Genomic DNA, 19,268 nt, shown 5'->3' on the forward strand with positions numbered 1-19,268 from the left:
AATATTGGAAGTCATAGAGATTCCGGAGAGTCGAACATTGAAGAAACAAGATTCGAAACATTCGGCCATTTCCACGGGAGCTCAGACCCAACCTTATTCGGCTAGATAGTCGATTAAGCAAGGGGCCGAGTGAAGATCGGTTTATTACAAAATATGCCGAATAGGAGGTTGGATTTGGAACTAAACCCGAGGCTCAAAGAAGAAAAGATATAAATAGAAGAGACATCAGCCAAAAAGAGGTATGTGATAATTGTGGTGTTTAACTTAGAATACAAGTAATCTAGAACGAGAGACCGACTTGTCCGTCGGAGTGCTAATTCCGGCACCCCCAACCGGAGTGTTTATTTCCTTTCAGGTGCCTATTGGTGGATCACGAGCGTCCCCCAGGATTAGAAGAGTATTTCCTAAAACCACTTCCCCATAGAATCCTTTATTCTATTTTGGGAATCTTTGGTGTTGTTACGGGTTGGTTTGGAGGAGTACAATCCGATTTAAATTTGTTGGGTTTGGTTATTCGCACTTATTCTTGTCAAAAGTTCCTTGGAGACTTAGAAATTTCATTCTAGGGTCGACGCCAGCCTTCCTAGGGTCGACCCTTACCTGTTGGTGAAGTTCTAGAAGTGTTGTTGGAAGATAGGGTAGACACCAGCCTGGGAGAGGGTCGACCCTCTTATGTCTGTGTGTTGGTTGCTGGAAGATAGGGTCAACCCCTGCGACTTTTTCCAGATTTTTTTTGTCGGTTTGGGCCTACTTTTTGGGGATATTTTGACTTGATATTTTGGGTTGACTTTGGGGCGTATTTCTATTTTGACCTAGTACTATAAATAAGCTTCAACTTAACCCTTTTCTTTATTTCTTCTTTTCTTTTCTCCCTCAAAACCGTGAGACACTCTCTCTTTTTCTCAAAAAAGCACTTTTCACTCATAGATCCTTAGATTTACTTGTTTGAAGGCCTCTCCTCATCTTGCTTCTTTGAGATACATTGTAGAGTTTGTCGAGAACTTCATTTTGATCGGAGCAAAATGTGGTTTCTCCTCCGTCAACTTTTGGGGTGTTTCTTCCTTCTTCCTCTTCTAATCTTGAGGTAGGAATTTCTTTGCTCCTTTCCAATACTTCATCTATGGATAGACATGTGGTAGTTTTTATTGCATAAAAACCATATTCATTATGGATTTTCTTGAAAGCCATGAAAGGGGATTTAAGGTTTGATATTTATGATTGGTGTTGTTAAGTTGTTTGTTGTTGAGCTATTTGGGAAATGATTTACTATATTTGTGAAGAAAAGGAGGAAAGTCCTAATTTGATAATATTGGTATAACGAATTTAAAAGAGAGGGAGTTGAATAATCTTTATATTTTGCTAATATGGGTTGGATAATTGTGTTTATATCAAAAAAAAAATAAAAAGAGAAGTAACCACGGTGTTGGTATTGTTTTAGATTAATCACGTGATGTTGGGTTGAGTTATGGTTTTGGTACCAATGGAATTGGTTTTGTAAAATAAAGTCGATGGATTTGGTTTTGGTTTTGGTTTTGTAAAATGACGAGAATGGATTCTTAGAAAATGGTTGGAGTTGTGTGGATTGGAAAGGAAACAAAAGTGGTCTTTTTGAAAGAAAATGAAATCATCACCCTTTGTAAAATTGATAATGAACTTGAGGTCGGATTTTTGGAATCCTTTATATATTATCTTTTGTTATTGGACTGAAAGTCTTGCGAGAATTGGGTTTTGTTTTCCTTTCGTATGAAATGTAGAAATGGATAGACATGAATTTAAATGGTGGGGTTGGATGTTTGAGATCTCTCACCTATGAAAATATGAATAGTTTGTCTATTTGGAGATTGTATATATGTTTAGAAATATATGTTTTGAGCTATCGGCGGAGGATAGCTATGACTGTTGTAGAAACTGCATGTGGACTAGGTGAATTGAAATTGATCACTTGTGCTTGTCGTTGAATATGACTACTACATATATTGGATATGTATGGCTATTTGGGAGTGGAAAAGGGATGTACTTCATATGTGATTATGTGTTCTTGTACATTATGTATATATTACACTTAGGTTGTTATGCATTCTAGTATGTTGAAATATTTGGGAATGTGCTTGCGCTTCGAATGAGAGGTACCATTACCTTCTAGCTAGCGCCTGGAGAATTGGCCATGCTTCGAATGAGAGGTACCAGTACCTTCCAGCTAGCGCCTGGAGAACTTGGAAGAGGTACCATTACCTTCCAGCCGGTGTCTGCTAAATTGGGATTTTGTTATGGAAAGGTGTATCCTTGAGTTGGGATTTTGTTATAAAAAGGTGTATCCTTGATTTTGCATTTTATTATGAAAAGGTGTATGCTTGGCTTACCGTGCTTAAGGCTGGTAGAGCAGAATTCATTTATTATTATTGTCTCAGTGTATCTGGGTATATCATGGGTTATGATGGTATTATTTTAGAAGGCCGTGTTGCGTTACTTGTTGAAGAAGATAATTATTGATTGCTTGTTGTTTTCTTTTGTATTAAAGGCATAATTGTATAGTCATGAATGTGTTGGAAACGAACGTAAGTACTGTGTTGAGATGGTGGAAAAACATGAAAGACTTTGAATACTTGTGAACATGTTTTGAAAAGGCAGATAGGTGTAAGTCTGGAAAGTGAAAGATAACGTAATGGGCTTGGTGAAACTGTTTTCCTTGGAAACTTGTTATAGTCATATGAATTTTGAAAAAGATAACAAGAAGAAATAAAAATGAATTGCTTATCTCATTGAATGAAAAGAATGACTTTGAGAAAAGTTCTTATATACATGTATTTCTATATAAACCGTCACATTATTTATACAGTATGAGACTAAGCATTCATAATCATAGCTATCTGTAAGTTGCTATTGTTTAGGATCATGTTAAGATCCCTATTGGACTTTATGTTCATCCCACGTTGTTGATTCTTTTTCAGGTGAACATCGAAAAGTGTTTCAAGGTCATGGATCTTCTTTACCTGTTGGCCATGGGGCCTTTTATTTGTGGGCAGAATGCCATTGATGTAAAAGGGTTAAACCCTTTCTTTTACTTTTAAAGATGTAAGCCTACGGGCAATTTATTTGGTTATGCCCATGTTTTCATTAATTTGCATTTGGATGAGAGAATTTTTATTTATTCTTACTCGTTGATGTAAAGAGTTTTCTGCATGTTATCTCTGAAACTGAATTAAATTAATGAATCTGGTAATGGTTCCGAGTAAAATAAAAGTGGGGCATGACAAAAGATCTGGAAAATTATTTAGTAGTGCTAGATTATCATCATGGGGCTGATCTTGTCTATTATCTAGTTGACCAAAGTGAGTCAGGTCGGCTTTTTGATCCTACATTTGTGTAGGTGTTGGGTTTGCTTTGAAGTTAAAAAAATTTCATATTTGGTGCATTCATGGTATTAATTATACTTAATAAAGTAGTCATAAAATTTAAAAATATCAATTACAAATTAAAATAAATTTATGTAATATTTATTAATATTCTATTTATTTAATTTTTTAAAAGTTCTAGTAAAAAAATTAAATAAAATTTATAATTCAGATTTAATATTCCTATTATTTAGTAAATAATTCAAAAGGGCAAAATAGTCTTTTGAGCATTTATCTTTCTCCATAATATCCCAAACAAACATGGGATTCAATAGAATAGTCCAATCCAGACCTCTAATCCCATGACTAAACAAACATATGATACAAATCCAGTCCAACCAAATAGTCTAGGGACAATGTATCCTAGGACTAATAGTCCAATGGATTACAATCCTCCCTTATCCAGTTCGTCCAAACAAACACACCCTAAGTGTACAATTACGCCTTTCAGTAACTCCACTCTGCTGTGGCGTACCAGGCATTGTATATTGAGCACAAATACCTTTCTTTTCTAAAAATTTGGCAAATTGGCCAGGATTTTGGACTGACTCATCATATTTACCATAATATTCACCACCACTATCTGATCTCACTATTTTAACCTTTCTATCTAATTGTCTCTTGACTTTAGTTATGTACACCTCAAGGATGTCAATAGCTTGAGACTTTTCATGAATTAGATACACATATCCATAACGTGAGAAATCATCTATAAATGTAATGAAATATTTTTCACCACTAAGACATGGGATGTTGAGTGACCCGCAAATATCTGTATGAATTATCTCGAGAAGCTCATTACTTATTGTCGCACCATTCTTGGTGTGTTTGGTTTGCTTTCCTTTGATGCAATCCACACATATCTCAAAATTAGTGAAGTCTAGGTTTTCCAAAATCCCATTCTTTACCAATTTTTGCAATTCTATTTCCAGAGATATGCCCTATCCATCTATGCCACAAGATTGAGAATTTTTCATTAATTAGACCACATTTTAAACCAATATTCGAATGCAAAGTTACTAATGATTGTGCAAACTCATTATTGAATTAAACATTAAATTGAGTTTTCCACAACTAAATAAAACTGAATATCCAACACGATCTAATTTAGATAGCAAAACTAAATTCTTAGAAATTGAAAGAACATAAAAAGTGTCTTCTAGATCCATCTGATGACCCATCTCTAAGATCAGTCGATAGGTTCCTACAACTACGACTTCAGCTTTGAGACGGTTCCCCATATAGACAAATCTATCACTTTCTTTTTGTTTTCTAGTTGAAAGGTATCCCTGCATGGAATTTGTAATGTGGGTTGTGGCCCGAGAGTCAATCCACCAAGTGTTGGAAGGTACTTTAGCAAAATTTGATTCATAATAAACAAAAGAAAATTTTTTACATTTCTTTTCGAACCAAGCTTTTTGCTTGCTGTAGTCTTTCTTCATATGTCCCTTCTTACCACAAAAGTAGCACTTGATAGTAAAACCATTCTGAGCCTCATTTTCTTTCCCAGGCCCATTTTTATTCTTTATAGCTCCATGAGTTAGAGGCAATGCAGTTTGATGTCATTCCTCCCCCAACCTCACTTCCTCCTAAATACACATATTAGTCAGCTCATTCGAACTCCATTTATCTTTATTGGTGTTATAGTGAATTTTGAATGCGCCGAACTGTGATGGAAGTGAGTTGAGAATAAACTGCACGAGAAAAGTTTCATCAACTTGCATCCCTAAAGTTTTAAGCTTTGCAGCTTTGTCAGCCATATTGAGGATGTGATCCTGAATTCCTCAGCTGCCATCATATTTAATTGTTGTCAATTCAGCCATAATAGTGCCAGCAAGTAGAGGGACGCCTGGCGCAAGAGAGTGCAATGAGGTGGGAACTGTCACAGAAATAAGATAGAATATATGACGCCCCAAATTTTACTCTAAGGGTTGAGGTAACGTCACTAAAGAGTGTTTTGGTCAATAACCAAGTAAGATCCCATGAAGGTCGGAGGAGTCAATATAACCTCCCTTCTAAGTCCAACCACCTTAGATAGCAAGCTATCTTTTTGACAAATCTTAAGAGCTATTCACACAAGGTCTCATAAGTAATGCGGAAATAGGCATAAACAATATACATATTAAAGTTTTGAGAATTATAATGATGAACTATTGATATCACATAAGTCTTTCCTTATCTGTTGTCCACTCGTCAAGAGTCACTTATGTATGTCTAAAATAATTTATGCAACTTTTCAGTTAGTCATATTAACTTTGAGTATTCAATTCTAATATGTCAAATTACATAAGTTACATTATCCTACCCAGTTCATAATTATTTGAAAGTGGCTCTCTTTTGGGCTAGTATCAATCTCCTAATTATAATTGTAATTGAGAATATTATCGACCTTAATATTACCCTTTTAACTGTCACGACCCCATTCCGCCCCTAGTAGAATGGTGCCATGATGGCCAGTAATCCAAGATTTACCAAAGGCCAACTTGCAAAGTCACACACAATTGGAGTATACATATGGGGCTTACATGTGCGGAAGCAATAAAATTAAATCTAGTTAGTCCATAAGAGCTGTGCATAGATGAAATGAAATGACATACATTTAACATAGTTTACAATTTGAATACAAATAAAACAAAGTGCATGTTACATCTTGATCAAAAGGCTTCTCAAGCCGACATATACAAAAGACCTGTAATACAAAGCTAAGAAGCATAGTCTTCAAGATGTTAGTAAAAATATGAATCCAAAACATCTTGCAAAACACATCTAGGTGGCACTGCCTTCTTGCTCATCACCTATATATATATAAGGAGAGGGTGAGCTTGGATACTCAGTGAATGATATAATTAATAAAGGTTTGAATGAATGATATCCAAGATCTTTATTAAAACAATACATATCATAGCTTGTAACAAAACATGGGAGGAATCAAGTTCATCAATCAAATCTTTCAAATCTCCTTGGGATGTTTAATGACATCTACATAATACATGGGATGACATTCCGGACAAACCCACGCGGTAAACCGTCGGTGGCAAGACAAAGGAGATATCTCGAACAAACGCGCTAGTTGCATTATAGTTCCCTAGCACTAAGGACTTTCCAAGACAAACGCGCTAGTTGCATTATAGTCCCCTAGCACTAAGGACTTTCCAAGAATGTCATCGAAACGAACATAATACTTGATACAAAATTAGGAATAATCATTCATGCTTGAACAAACACTTTTCCAAAATAGAACAAGCAAAGCTTTATCAAAACTTTATAACATAGCTTTATTAAAAATACCACTCACATGGCTCCTCGGGTGTGGGGATTACAAGCAAGAATCCAATGCCTACAAGTACATAATAAATCCCATTGAATGCATGTCAAGAAGATAAGAAGGGATGCTCAAAGATGGATATGAAATGCATTCCTAAAACAAGCTTTGCATGAGTGTAAATGATCTCGGTATTCTTTCAAAACTTCGTCAAGACAAGGCAAAACATGTGGAGTTAAAACACAATTTCTCATCTCGGGAAGACATGCTGGGTACCAACCAGGTCTTGGCCGAGGTCCCACACCTCTAGGCCGAGGTATGGTCCCAATGACCACATTTAGGGAAATGGAGTTTGGAAATTTTGGGTTTCTTTGTGAAGAATAGGAAGAATATGAATGATAAAATCATAACTTCTTTATTCGAAATATGAGATTTCATGATATGAGTTCAAAAGCATGGACCTGGGTACCCGTACTTGAAAATCTTCTTGAAAACAAACACAAAATATGGAACTTGTTATAAACTTTCGAATCAAAACAAAGCTTTTCTTCAAGAACATATGAACATCATTTTCTCTTTCTAAAACCAACTTCAAATCAATGCATGGCTCATGAATCATGCTAGATCATGCAATGCGATCATATGAACATAAAGAATAACAAGAGCAGATTAAGAATCTGAACTCAAAACTCGGATCAAACGGTTTAAGGTGTGAAGATCAGGCTTGGAAATCTATTCTCACTCTAAGAACTCTTCTTCCTCTCTTCCTAGAGCTTCTCTCTCTTCTAGGACAAAGATATAACAAATGATATGTTTTCTCTACTGCCGGCTAACTTAACCCTCTGTTGGGACACATGGCAACAACTGGTTGGCTCTCCTCAAAAAGGTGACTGACTGACAAGACAAGAGCATGACAAAGTGTATATAACAAGCAAGGTGGCATGGGTACTCACACAAGGCAATGATCTCGGATTAGGACATAGGCTTCGGCAAGTAAGGTCTCAATGATCTCGACTAGGAAGGATAACACTTGACCTAGCCGTGCCACACCTCGGCCTAGATGTGTCACACCTCGGTCTAGGTCATACCAGTCCTGGAACAAGATCACTAGGTGCAAGGATCAAGGATCTAGGATGTCTAGATGATAACATCTCGGCTTAGATGATACACATCTCGGCTAGGTGATGCACACCTCGGCCTTGATGATGACATCTCGGCCAACATGCCAGGGCGAAAGTGGAGGTTGACCAAAGTGGTTCCAAGATGGTCCTAGGTATAAGAGGTTCAAGGGTGTGACCTAGGCTTAACGCACCAAGTAAGAAACAAAGCATACAAGCAATACTTAGACAAAACAAATCAAGGTCTGCAAGTGCAAATTTAATCAAGACAAAGATCATGCAAATGCACGTGAGCATGACTAAGATAAAGTGAGGGTTGTTACATTAACAATTCTTTTATGTAGTTATATATTCATAAGTTTTATAAATCTAGGCCACTTTGGTAGTTATTAAATTAGTAAACCCTATGAATGCGGATCTAACCAACAATATTCTCTATTCATTAATTTGAATTATTTAATTATCATTAATTCAATCACTAATTATGATTTCTAGAATTTCTTTTATGTGATTGCAATTACCAATATAATAATAATAACTCTGGACGAACTAGAATATACATATATATATATATATATCAAATTATGCAATATGACAATCATGAATATCTCATATAATGGTCAATAAGAATTACACCTAATATGAATTAACCACTGCAATATTTAATATTCAATGTTATAAAATTATATCATGATATCAAATTTAAATCATGAAAATATATAAATATCAACAATAATAGACAATAAGTGTAGATAATCATATAAGGTAAAACATAATTCTCTAACATAATACAGTCAAATAAATATATTTATTTAATAGACCGAATGACTCAACAAATTACTTTTAATCTATGGACTTTGTGATAACGGTAGGTAATATAAAAATTACATAACAAAACATTCTCATGAAAATGTCATTAATCTTCTTTTTATACCGTTTTATGAATAATTATAATAATAATATTTATAAATATATTATTATTCCAAGGTGTATTGATTCATAAAACTAAGGCTCTGATACCACATGTAAGAAATTAATGTACATGTAACCATAATAATAACGATGAATTAAACTTTATAGGATCTTGAATTTAATACAACTCAAGAACAAACAAACATACCTTTGTCAACCATTGAATTAGAGAAGTTGAGAAAATACCCTAATAGTTGAACCTCGAATTCTTAGCTCACATTCCTCTCTCTGTCTCTGTTACTTAGGATGACTATAAATATTCATATTATGTAAGGGGAGTCATCCATCCTTATATAGAGGAGAGAAGAGGGCCAGATAAACTCTATTAGAAGAATTCTTATCCATCAAGGTTTCCTTCTTATCTTAGAAGAGTAATTATCTTGTATTTAAAATTCTAATTATTGAACTTTATCTCAAATATTGGCTTTATCTAGTTGTGAAGTCCAAATAAAATAAAATAGGTAAAAGATATGTAGGTTATTGGATCACACTAGAAAATAAATCCAACAGACCATTGCTCGAGTCGATCTGTGGAATAATCTTTGCCCTAAGGAATTGAGTAACACCACTTTGAATTTCACTCTTTTTGATTACGATCCACATCCGCATGTTCTAAATCTTACTTTGTTCTATGATTGCCTCCCTGAACCTGCATCTTATGATCATATACAAGAAGGAAGTTATTTTCAATGCCCGGGGCACCAGGGTAGTGGTAATATTAATTTCTTCGTAGATGAGTCATTGTCGATAAATCCGCCATATTGTAAGAGCAGAATCAAGGTTCCAGTTTTCCAAGAGGGTCTTTATGCATTTTGGGGGAATGGATACATGACTGTGGAAGAATTGGTGAAGCAGGGATTTGAGGCTGATTATCATGAAATGGACAAATTCCAAGCCTGCGACTCGTGCAATGCCTTTGGAGGGGAATTGTAACACCCCAATTTCTAAGCCCAAATGTTGATACAACAATCATGGTTCTTTAAAGGAAAACTGAAATAAATTCCAATACTTGCATTACATGACACAAATAGTTCTCATGCGATAATACATTCAATTCAAAACAAAATAAAACAAACAAATAGATACCCTTAAGGGTTTACAAGTTTCCAAGGCTTAAGCCCGGTTACACAAAACGGTTATTCAAACCTACACAAATACAGCCCTTGGCTTACAAAATAGAGTCACGCAAAATGAGAGCATTGTACTCCCAACACACACACTTCCACACCCCTAGTTGGGTGGAATCACCACATCTTTTTCTGCACAAAAATCCCGTAGGGTGAGCATAAAGCCCAGTAGGAAATTCTTAACAAAGTATATACATTTTATACAAGGCTCAAGAGCTGAAATGCACATGCCATGCTATGCCCTTTTTGAAGATAAATCACATTTTCATCTTTTGAAAACCATCATGCTCAATGATGTCATGTAATTTCAATTGTTCAAAACTTAACAATTTATTTCAAGGGCAGTAAATACGGCTCTGGTAATCCCTAGGTCGGTGTCTGCAAGTAGACTATACTAGTACTATCAATTTGTCATTTGTACTGGTATTAACTGAAAGGCTCAACACCTATCCGCACAGGTTTTCGGTTTTTCACCCCGGACCCTCAGGCCAACTTATTCAATTTCATCTACACCACCTATCAAGACTTACCAACGTATTTACCCCAAAACCATTCTATGAAAACTTGTTTTCTCAACATTTCTTTCTTAATGCAGGTTTTCGAATCAACTTCAAAGTTTAATGTAATCAAATGAATTGATATGTCAATGCAACAACAATCAATACAATGTAACAATTCTTCCACATAATACTACCATTGTGATCAAAATTTCCGTTTCTCATTTCAATGTAATTTCACAAGATAAAATATAAATACTTTTATCCCAATTCATCATCCAAGGAATAGTACGATTCCCTCTTCTCAAGTATCCTCAACAATTAGTCATTTCAAGACTATTTCAACGTTTTGAACAATAATTTCCAAAATGAACAGTAATTCTCATATTCCCTGAAATTCATCATTTATATAAATACAAATAAGAAATTCTGCAAACATCCATTTATTTTGACACACAAAATAAATATAACAATATCATTTATGGATTTTCAGTCTCTAAAGAAAATCCCTAAATTCTAGGTTTTCTCACAAAAACTATACAACTCAAACCTTTTGAAAGAAAACTTTCCAAAATCATATTTTCTTCAATCAACGAAGATCAAAATCCATAAGATCATTTTAAAAGAATAAGAGACAAACCCACTTTCAAAATCGCTCAACTTCTTGAATCAACAATCAATTTTTAGAAACTATCAAAGGATGATTTTGAAAATTATCTAGATCTTGCAAAAATATATATAACTCAAAGAAAATCCCTACCTCAAGTTTTGAAGAGAATCTGAGATGAAACCCCAAAATTTACGATGTCGAAACTCGATCTCCACCGTACACAATGAAGCCCTTGAGGTGATAACCAACTTTGGTGAAGAACTTAGGCCTAAATCCCAATGGATTTGGAGAATCAAAGAGAGAAGATGACTTCTAGAGAGAGAAGCTCTAGATCAGGAAATTTGTAGAGTTTTAGAGAGAGAGGGGGCTGCAAAAAATGATCTGAAACCCTAATTTACGGACTGATAAACAAGGTCGCTCGAGCGTGAAATACACTTTCCCATAAGCAATTTTCGAATGCATTTTGCATTTTTGCTTTCGGTGAGCTTGCTTTCGGCGAGCTTGTTTTTGAAATACAATCAATTTTCGAAGTTGACTGGGTCAAAATCGGGATCACTACAACCTCCCCCCCTTAAAGAATTTCGTCCCCAAAATTTCAAGCCAAACTACCCAAACAAAGGGGGTTTCTAGCAATCAAAACCACGCTATTTCATTTTTAAATCACAATATTAACTCTCAACCAATTTTTTTGCCATTTCCACCATGGTTATCTCATTAACAACAACCGTCCATATCAACCTAAACATGAAGCAAAGAAATGACAATCTGTAACTTCTTCATGCTTAATATAACAACATACATAACAACACGTGGTCAACAATTTTAACACATTTCCCTCAGACACTAGGGAATATTACAAGGAAAACAACTTAAGCATTTTCAAACAAATCCGGATACTTAGAGCGGACTTCCGCCTCCTGTTCCCATGTCGCTTCTTCAACCCCATGGTGTCTCCACAACACCTTTACCAACGGTATAGTTTTGCCTCGTAGCACTTGCTCCCGGGTATCTAATATTTGAACCGGTCGTTCTTCGCAAGAGGCATCCTCATCTACCTCCATGTCAACCCAATCAAGCACATGAGAAGGGTCGGGTTCATACTTCCTAAGCATAGCTACATGAAATACGTTGTGAACTCCCGAAAGTTGCGGCAGTAAAGCTAACCGGTATGCCACTTCCCCAATTCGCTCTAAGATCTCAAAAGGCCTAATGAACCTTGGAGATAATTTACCACTCTTACCAAATCTCATCAAACCCCGCCTTGGTGAGATTTTTAGAAACACATGATCACCAACTTCAAAAGATAAAGGTCGTCTCCTCTTATCGGCATAACTCTTTTATCGACTTTGGGCCATAGCTAACCTTTTCCGAGTGAGAACCACTTTCTCGGTTGTCTCTCTAACAATTTTCGGACCCAGTAATGGTGTGTCACCCACTTCGGCCCAACAAACTAGTAATCTACAAGGTCGGCCATACAAGGCCTCAAATGGTGCCATCCCAATACTAGCTTGATAACTATTGTTATAGGCGAACTCAATCAACGGTAAGTGCTTCTCCCAAGGCCCCTTAAAATCAAGGACACAAGCTCTAAGCGTGTCCTCCAAAATCTGAATGGTACATTCCGACTGTCCATCGGTTTGAGGATGATAAGCGGTGCTAAGAGTTAACTTAGTTCCCAGCGCCTCTTAAAGGCTTTGCCATAGCCGGGCAGTAAAACGAGGATCCCTATCCGACATAATAGTCACAGGGACTCCATGAAGTCGAACTATCTCTCTAATGTACAACTCTGCCATGCGTTCAACTGAGTCACTGGTGCACATCGGAATGAAATGGGAAGACTTAGTTAACCTATCGACAATTACCCAAACGACGTCATTGCCTCGTTGTGTTCTAGGAAGCCCAACTACAAAATCCATGGTAACACGCTCCCATTTCCATTCGACTATTGGTAAGGGTTGTAACAAACCCGCTGGTCTTTGGTGTTCGGCCTTCACTTGTTGACAAGTAAGGCACTTCGATACAAATAAAGCGACATCTCGCTTCATACCCCTCCACCAAAACTGACGACTAAGATCATGGTACATTTTAGTGCCTCCCCGGCGTACCGTAAGGTGTGAGTGATGGAACTCCCAAAGCACTTCCTCCCTACAAGATTCTGGTACAAACAAATGGTCTAGGTAACGTACACTCAGATCTGAGTGAACGTTCAAACCTTTCTCTTCCTTTCCATTGGAAATCTTAACACGGATTGATTCCACATCACGGTCTCCTCGTTGTGCCTCTATGACCTTACTAACCAAGGTAGGTTGAGCATTCAAAGTAAACAAGGTAGCACTCTCTCCGTTCTCACCCAAGTGCAAATCAAACTTGCCAATAACATCTAGCACACCCCATTCCTGAATGGCCACACTTGCCAAACTACTCACAGATTTTTGACTCAAAGCATCGGCCACCACATTGGCATTCCCTGGATGATAGTGTAACTCAAAGTCATAATCCTCCATAAATTCCATCCACCTCTGTTGACACAAATTCAAGTCTTTTTGAGAAAACAAATACTTTAGACTCTTATGATCGGAGAAAACCTCAAACTTCTCACCATACAAGTAATGCCTCCAAATTTTCAAAGCAAAAATCACCGTTGCTAATTCTAGATCATGGGTGGGGTAATTTTTCTCATGAGTTTTCAATTGTCGTGATCCGTAGGCCACAACTTTACCCTCTTACGTCAAGACACAACCAAGTCCATCCCTGGAGGCATCACAATAGACGGTGTAATTCAAACCCCTTTCCGGAATTATCAAGACCGATGCTGTAGTCAATCTAGTCTTAAGTTCTTGGAAAGAATTTTCACAAGCTTCATTCCACACAAACTTGACACCCTTTCTAGTCAACCTAGTCAAAGGTGTAGCTAGTTTAGAGAAGTTTCTTACGAAACGTCGATAGTACCCTGCTAACCCCAAGAAACTTCGGATCTCAAAAACATTCTTGGGTTGTTCCCAATCCTGTACGGCATCTATCTTTGAGGAGTCTACAGTCACTCCTTCAATCGACACTACGTGTCCCAAAAACTTCACCTCGGTGAGCCAAAACTCGCATTTATCAAATTTGGCATACAAATGGTGCTCCTTAAGCAATTCAAGCACTACCCGCAAGTGAGCCTCATGTTCCTTCTCGGAGGTTGAATAAATTAAGATGTCGTCCACAAAGACGACTACAAAAAGGTCCAAGTATTCCCGAAAAACTCGATTCATCAAATCCATAAAGGAAGCCGGTGCATTAGTCAACCCAAAAGGCATTACTAGGAATTCATAGTGGCCATAACGCATATGAAAAGCCGTTTTCCGGATGTCCTCCTCTCGGACTCTCAATTAATGATACCCCGACTTCAAATCTATCTTTGAGAAGCAACGAGACCCTCTAAGTTGGTCAAACAAATCATCTATTCTAGGTAGAGGATAATTGTTCTTAATGGTAACTCGATTCAACTTGCGGTAATCAATACACAACCACAATGACCCATCCTTCTTTTTCCCAAAGAGAGCCGGCGCTCCCCAAGGCGACGTACTAGGGCGAATGAAGCCCTTGTCTAAAAGTTCTTGGAGTTGAATCTTCAACTCATGCAATTCAGCTGGTGCAAATCTATATGGTGCCATAGAAATTGGTGCCGTGCCAGGCACTAATTCAATGGAGAACTCTATCTCCCGGTGGGGTGGCAAACTAGTAAGATCCTTGGGAAAGACCTCCGAGTATTCACGAACTACCCTTGTAAGAAGGCCACTAAGCTTGCTACTACTACGAGGGTCAAAGACCGGCGAGAAGACCCTATCAACTTGGTTCCCCAGAAAGTAAAAACAATCACCACTTGAGGTGCAAACTGTAACTCTCTAACGGTAACAATCTATCACAGCTCGGTACGAACATAACTAGTCCATGCCTAGAATGACATCAAAACTCGACATGTCTAGCAATACAAAAGCAAACGGAAGTCGACCCTCGGCAACTTCTATCTCATAATCATGACACCCCCGGTCTAAATCAATCATACCCCCAACAAGTGACTCTACTCTAAGTGGAGATGCTAACTGTGCCACCTCTAACCCCAATGCAGAAACAAATGCAGTAGATATAAATGAATGAGATACACCCGCATCTATCAATACATTAGCCAAAGTATTGCACACAACAAAAATGCCTCTCATAATTGAGGTTCCCGGTAACTGCTCTGGCACGGTAACAACATACACACGCCCCTGTGGCCCCTGATGAACTTGCTCCTCCCTCGGAGCATAGGCCTAGTACACCGACTGAGCGGAAGCGGCTCCCTGGTTAGCTCGTGAGGTCTGTGTAGAATGAGCCTGCTGGTGGCTCTGTGTCTGTCTCGACCCTGATGCGCCTCCTAATTGTGGGCAAGTCCTCTTCATTTGCCCTGGCTGACCACATTGAAAACAATTAAACCCCTGACTTTTATTCTGGGGCTGGCCTTGAGATCGGTTAGGTGGTGGTGGTGGTGGTAACATCAACTTCCCTCCTCATTTCTGTGGGCATTCAAAGGCTTTGTGACCCGGTTGGCCACACTTAAAACAAGAGAAGCCACTCTGTGTACTCTTTCCCGAGCCCGAACTAGGCATGGGAAAAGTAGATCTATACTGTTGTGGTTGGGACTGGGATGAGAAGTTGCCCCTGCTTCTCTTATTCTGCCTATAGTCCCCCTGTGGTTCTTGGCCCCTAGACCTTGAACCCCGTTGTCTCTCCTCCTCCGCCTGCACTGTAATCTTAATATGTGCCGCCGCCTCCACAAGACGGTTATAGTTCTGGATCATATTTCCAGCAATTTTGTACAAGATTTTGGTTCTTAACTTTTTCTCAAACTCAAGACAATGACGCTCTTCCGTTGCCACTAATTCTGGTGCAAACCAGGACAAACTAGAAAAAGCCGCCTCAAACTCAGCCACAGACATGAAATTTTGTTTGAGGTCCAGAAACTCTTGCCTCAATCTCTCCCTAGTAGTGGGAGGTAAGTATTTATCCTGGAAAACAATCACAAAAGCTTCCCATGTCGGCTCCACTGAACCCTTGGCGTACTTCCACCATTGACTCGCATCTCCTTTAAGATAGTAACTCGCTAAAGTCACCCTTAGTTCACTATCTTCAATGTGAAGCATTGCGAATGTCTTCACAGTTTGTTCTAGCCACTCATCAGCTTTCTTAGGCTCGTGGCCACCAAGGAACTCATCCGGTTTGGCCCGCAAGAACCCCCGAGTAAGGAAACCTGCAGCGTTCTCTTGGGCTTGGTTCTCAACCCTCAATAAATTCATAGCCCCTGCTATCTCTTGGGCTAGGGTCCCTATTGCGATGTGACCCACTGGTTCGGCCACATTAGCTTGGCCTATCCCTTCCTCTTGTATCGGAACTCCATGAACCAGTACCTCATGCACACCTTGGCGAGCTCTATCACACCTCCCGCCTCTACCACCACGGACTTGACCCCTTCCTGACATCCTAATAAAGGACATAAGAGAAATAATTTAGCACATTAACTCATATGTGCTCGTAACTTGACTCACACGTTTGAGTACAACAATTCCATATATTTCTCTACCATATACACAATTCAATTTCACTCCATATAAGCACTCAGTCATGTAAACACATACGGACTATTCTTTTACGATGAAATTCGTCCCACGAAAAACCAAGATTTCTAAGTTGAACGAGTATTGATCAAGTATCCTTCTAATAAGACCTCCAGGAATTTAACAAGCACAAACAACATACTAGTACTATCAATTTGTCAAAACTTAACAATTTATTTCAAGGGCAGTAAATACGGCTCTGGTAATCCCTAGGTCGGTGTTTGCAAGTAGACTATACTAGTACTATCAATTTGTCATTTGTACTGGTATTAACTGAAAGGCTCAACACCTATCCGCGCAGGTTTTCGGTTTTTCACCCCGGACCCTCAGGCCAACTTATTCAATTTCATCTACACCACCTATCAAGACTTACCAACGTATTTACCCCAAAACCATTCTATGAAAACTTGTTTTCTCAACATTTCTTTCTCAATGCAGGTTTTTGAATCAACTTCAAAGTTTAATGTAATCAAATGAATTGATATGTCAATGCAACAACAATCAATACAATGTAACAATTCTTCCACATAATACTACCATTGTGATCAAAATTTCCGTTTCTCATTTCAATGTAATTTCACAAGATAAAATATAAATACTTTTATCCCAATTCATCATCCAAGGAATAGTACGATTCCCTCTTCTCAAGTATCCTCAACAATTAGTCATTTCAAGACTATTTCAACGTTTTGAACAATAATTTCCAAAATGAACAATAATTCTCATATTCCTTGAAATTCATCATTTATATAAATACAAATAAGAAATTCTTCAAACATCCATTTATTTTGACACACAAAATAAATATAACAATATCATTTATGGATTTTCAGTCTCTAAAGAAAATCCCCAAATTCTAGGTTTTCTCACAAAAACTATACAACTCAAATCTTTTGAAAGAAAACTTTCCAAAATCATCTTTTCTTCAATCAACGAAGATCAAAACCTATAAGATCATTTTAAAAGAACAAGAGGTCATTTTCAAAGGATGATTTTGAAATCATCTAGATCTTGCAAAAAAAAATATATAACTCAAAGAAAATCCCTACCTCAAGTTTTGAAGAGAATCTAAGATGAAACCCCAAAATTTACGATGTCAAAACTCGATCTCCACCGCACACAATGAAGCCCTCGAGGTGATAACCAACTTTGGTGAAGAACTCGACCCCCGAAGTTGACCGGCTCAAAATCGGGATCACTACAGGAATGTGGGACTGGCACTACAACAAATCAAGCAATTTGCTTTTGCCATGATGGACCTTAACCGCAAAAATACCAAGGTGTGTGTTTCTCCTTTTGCCATATTTTCTTATTTAACTTTCAAAAGCATAATCCGTGTGTTTCTGGCAATTTTTTGATTCAAAAGAGTTATTAAGGCCATGTTTGACTCATGGATTTGGAAAAAGATTTAGAAATAGAAAGAGAAAATGTGTGTGAAACGTAGGTAAAATGTAATTTTATTTTATTCACATTTCACTTATTTTTCCTTTTATTTTTTCAAATCTTTTCTCAAATCCATAAATTAAACACAACCTAAAATGACATATTCTAAAATTTTAGAGTAAAGGGATTAATTTGATACAAATTGAACGCCGGATAAAAATTACACAACAAAATAACACATAATAAATAAATAACTAAAATTAATATTAAAATAATTATAATACTAACTCAAAATAACATGGCACCATATTGACCACGTACTGCGTGATCTATGGGCAACACAATTAGGACTGTAAACTAACTGAATTGTTTATGAATAGTTTAAGTTCGCTCGTTTAAAGTTTGAGCTTGATTTTTAAAATCGTTTATTAATTGAGCCGAATACGAGTAGTCCCAAGCTCAGCTCAATAAGGCTCGCAAACATGAAAAAAAAAAAAAGAAAAAAGAAATTAATTTTTACTTTTAATAATATATCAAATAAATTTCAATAATAAATTTGAGTTTTTTATTTGTGTTTAATGTTTGTGTAAATTTACATATTTGATTGAAGAAATTTATCATTAATATTAGCATTATTGTATATTTTTCTCATATTTATTTATCTTAATAAGTAAATTAATTTAAGTATAATTTTTTTTTTCAAGCTCGAGTTCGAACTTGGCTTGTTTATGTAATTGAGCAAGTTCAAACTGAGCTCGAGTTTATCAAATATTTAACGTTTAAGTTTGACTTGAATTTGGCTCAAGCTTGAGCTTGATTAATTCTAAATAAACAAGTTTCAACACCAAAAAATTTGGTTCAACTCGACTCGTCTGTAGCCTTAAGCACAATATCTTTACTTTGAGATATCTTGTAGGGAGAATTACTTAACAGTTGAGCAGAGAAAAAAAAAATTACAAATACATAAGGGGTACAAGTGAATTTATGATAAGGTGCAAATGAAAAATTGTGAAAGTACAAGTCTCACTTACACCCCTCCATATTAATGTTTTTTTTTGTTTTTATTTTCTGTTTTTTTCATTTTTTTTGTTTATTTATTTTTTTTTAAAGTAATTCCCTCTATCTTCTAATATATCCATATAATGATTGACTCCATAGATTTCTTTAACCAAAGGCATGAAGTCTGACTTTCTTTTAATGGGTCCAGACTTTGACTCCATAGACTTCCTTTTCACTTCTCATGAGCTCATGGACTTTGGCCCATAAAATTT

The 19,268-nt window shown here is 36.9% G+C and overlaps 1 protein-coding gene across 1 annotated transcript; it reads right to left on the reverse strand.

The window, feature by feature from the left end:
- Positions 1-15,510: 15,510 nt before the first annotated feature.
- LOC145813316 (uncharacterized) lies at positions 15,511-16,296 on the reverse strand. Its single transcript, XM_082908603.1, has one exon. It carries the CDS (start codon positions 16,294-16,296, stop codon positions 15,511-15,513), a length of 786 nt encoding a protein of 261 aa, XP_082764729.1.
- Positions 16,297-19,268: the final 2,972 nt, after the last annotated feature.

The sequence above is a fragment of the Camellia sinensis genome, chromosome 15 (genome assembly GCF_055761805.1).
Source record: "Camellia sinensis isolate YWXY chromosome 15, ASM5576180v1, whole genome shotgun sequence".
Taxonomy (NCBI): Eukaryota; Viridiplantae; Streptophyta; class Magnoliopsida; order Ericales; family Theaceae; genus Camellia; species Camellia sinensis.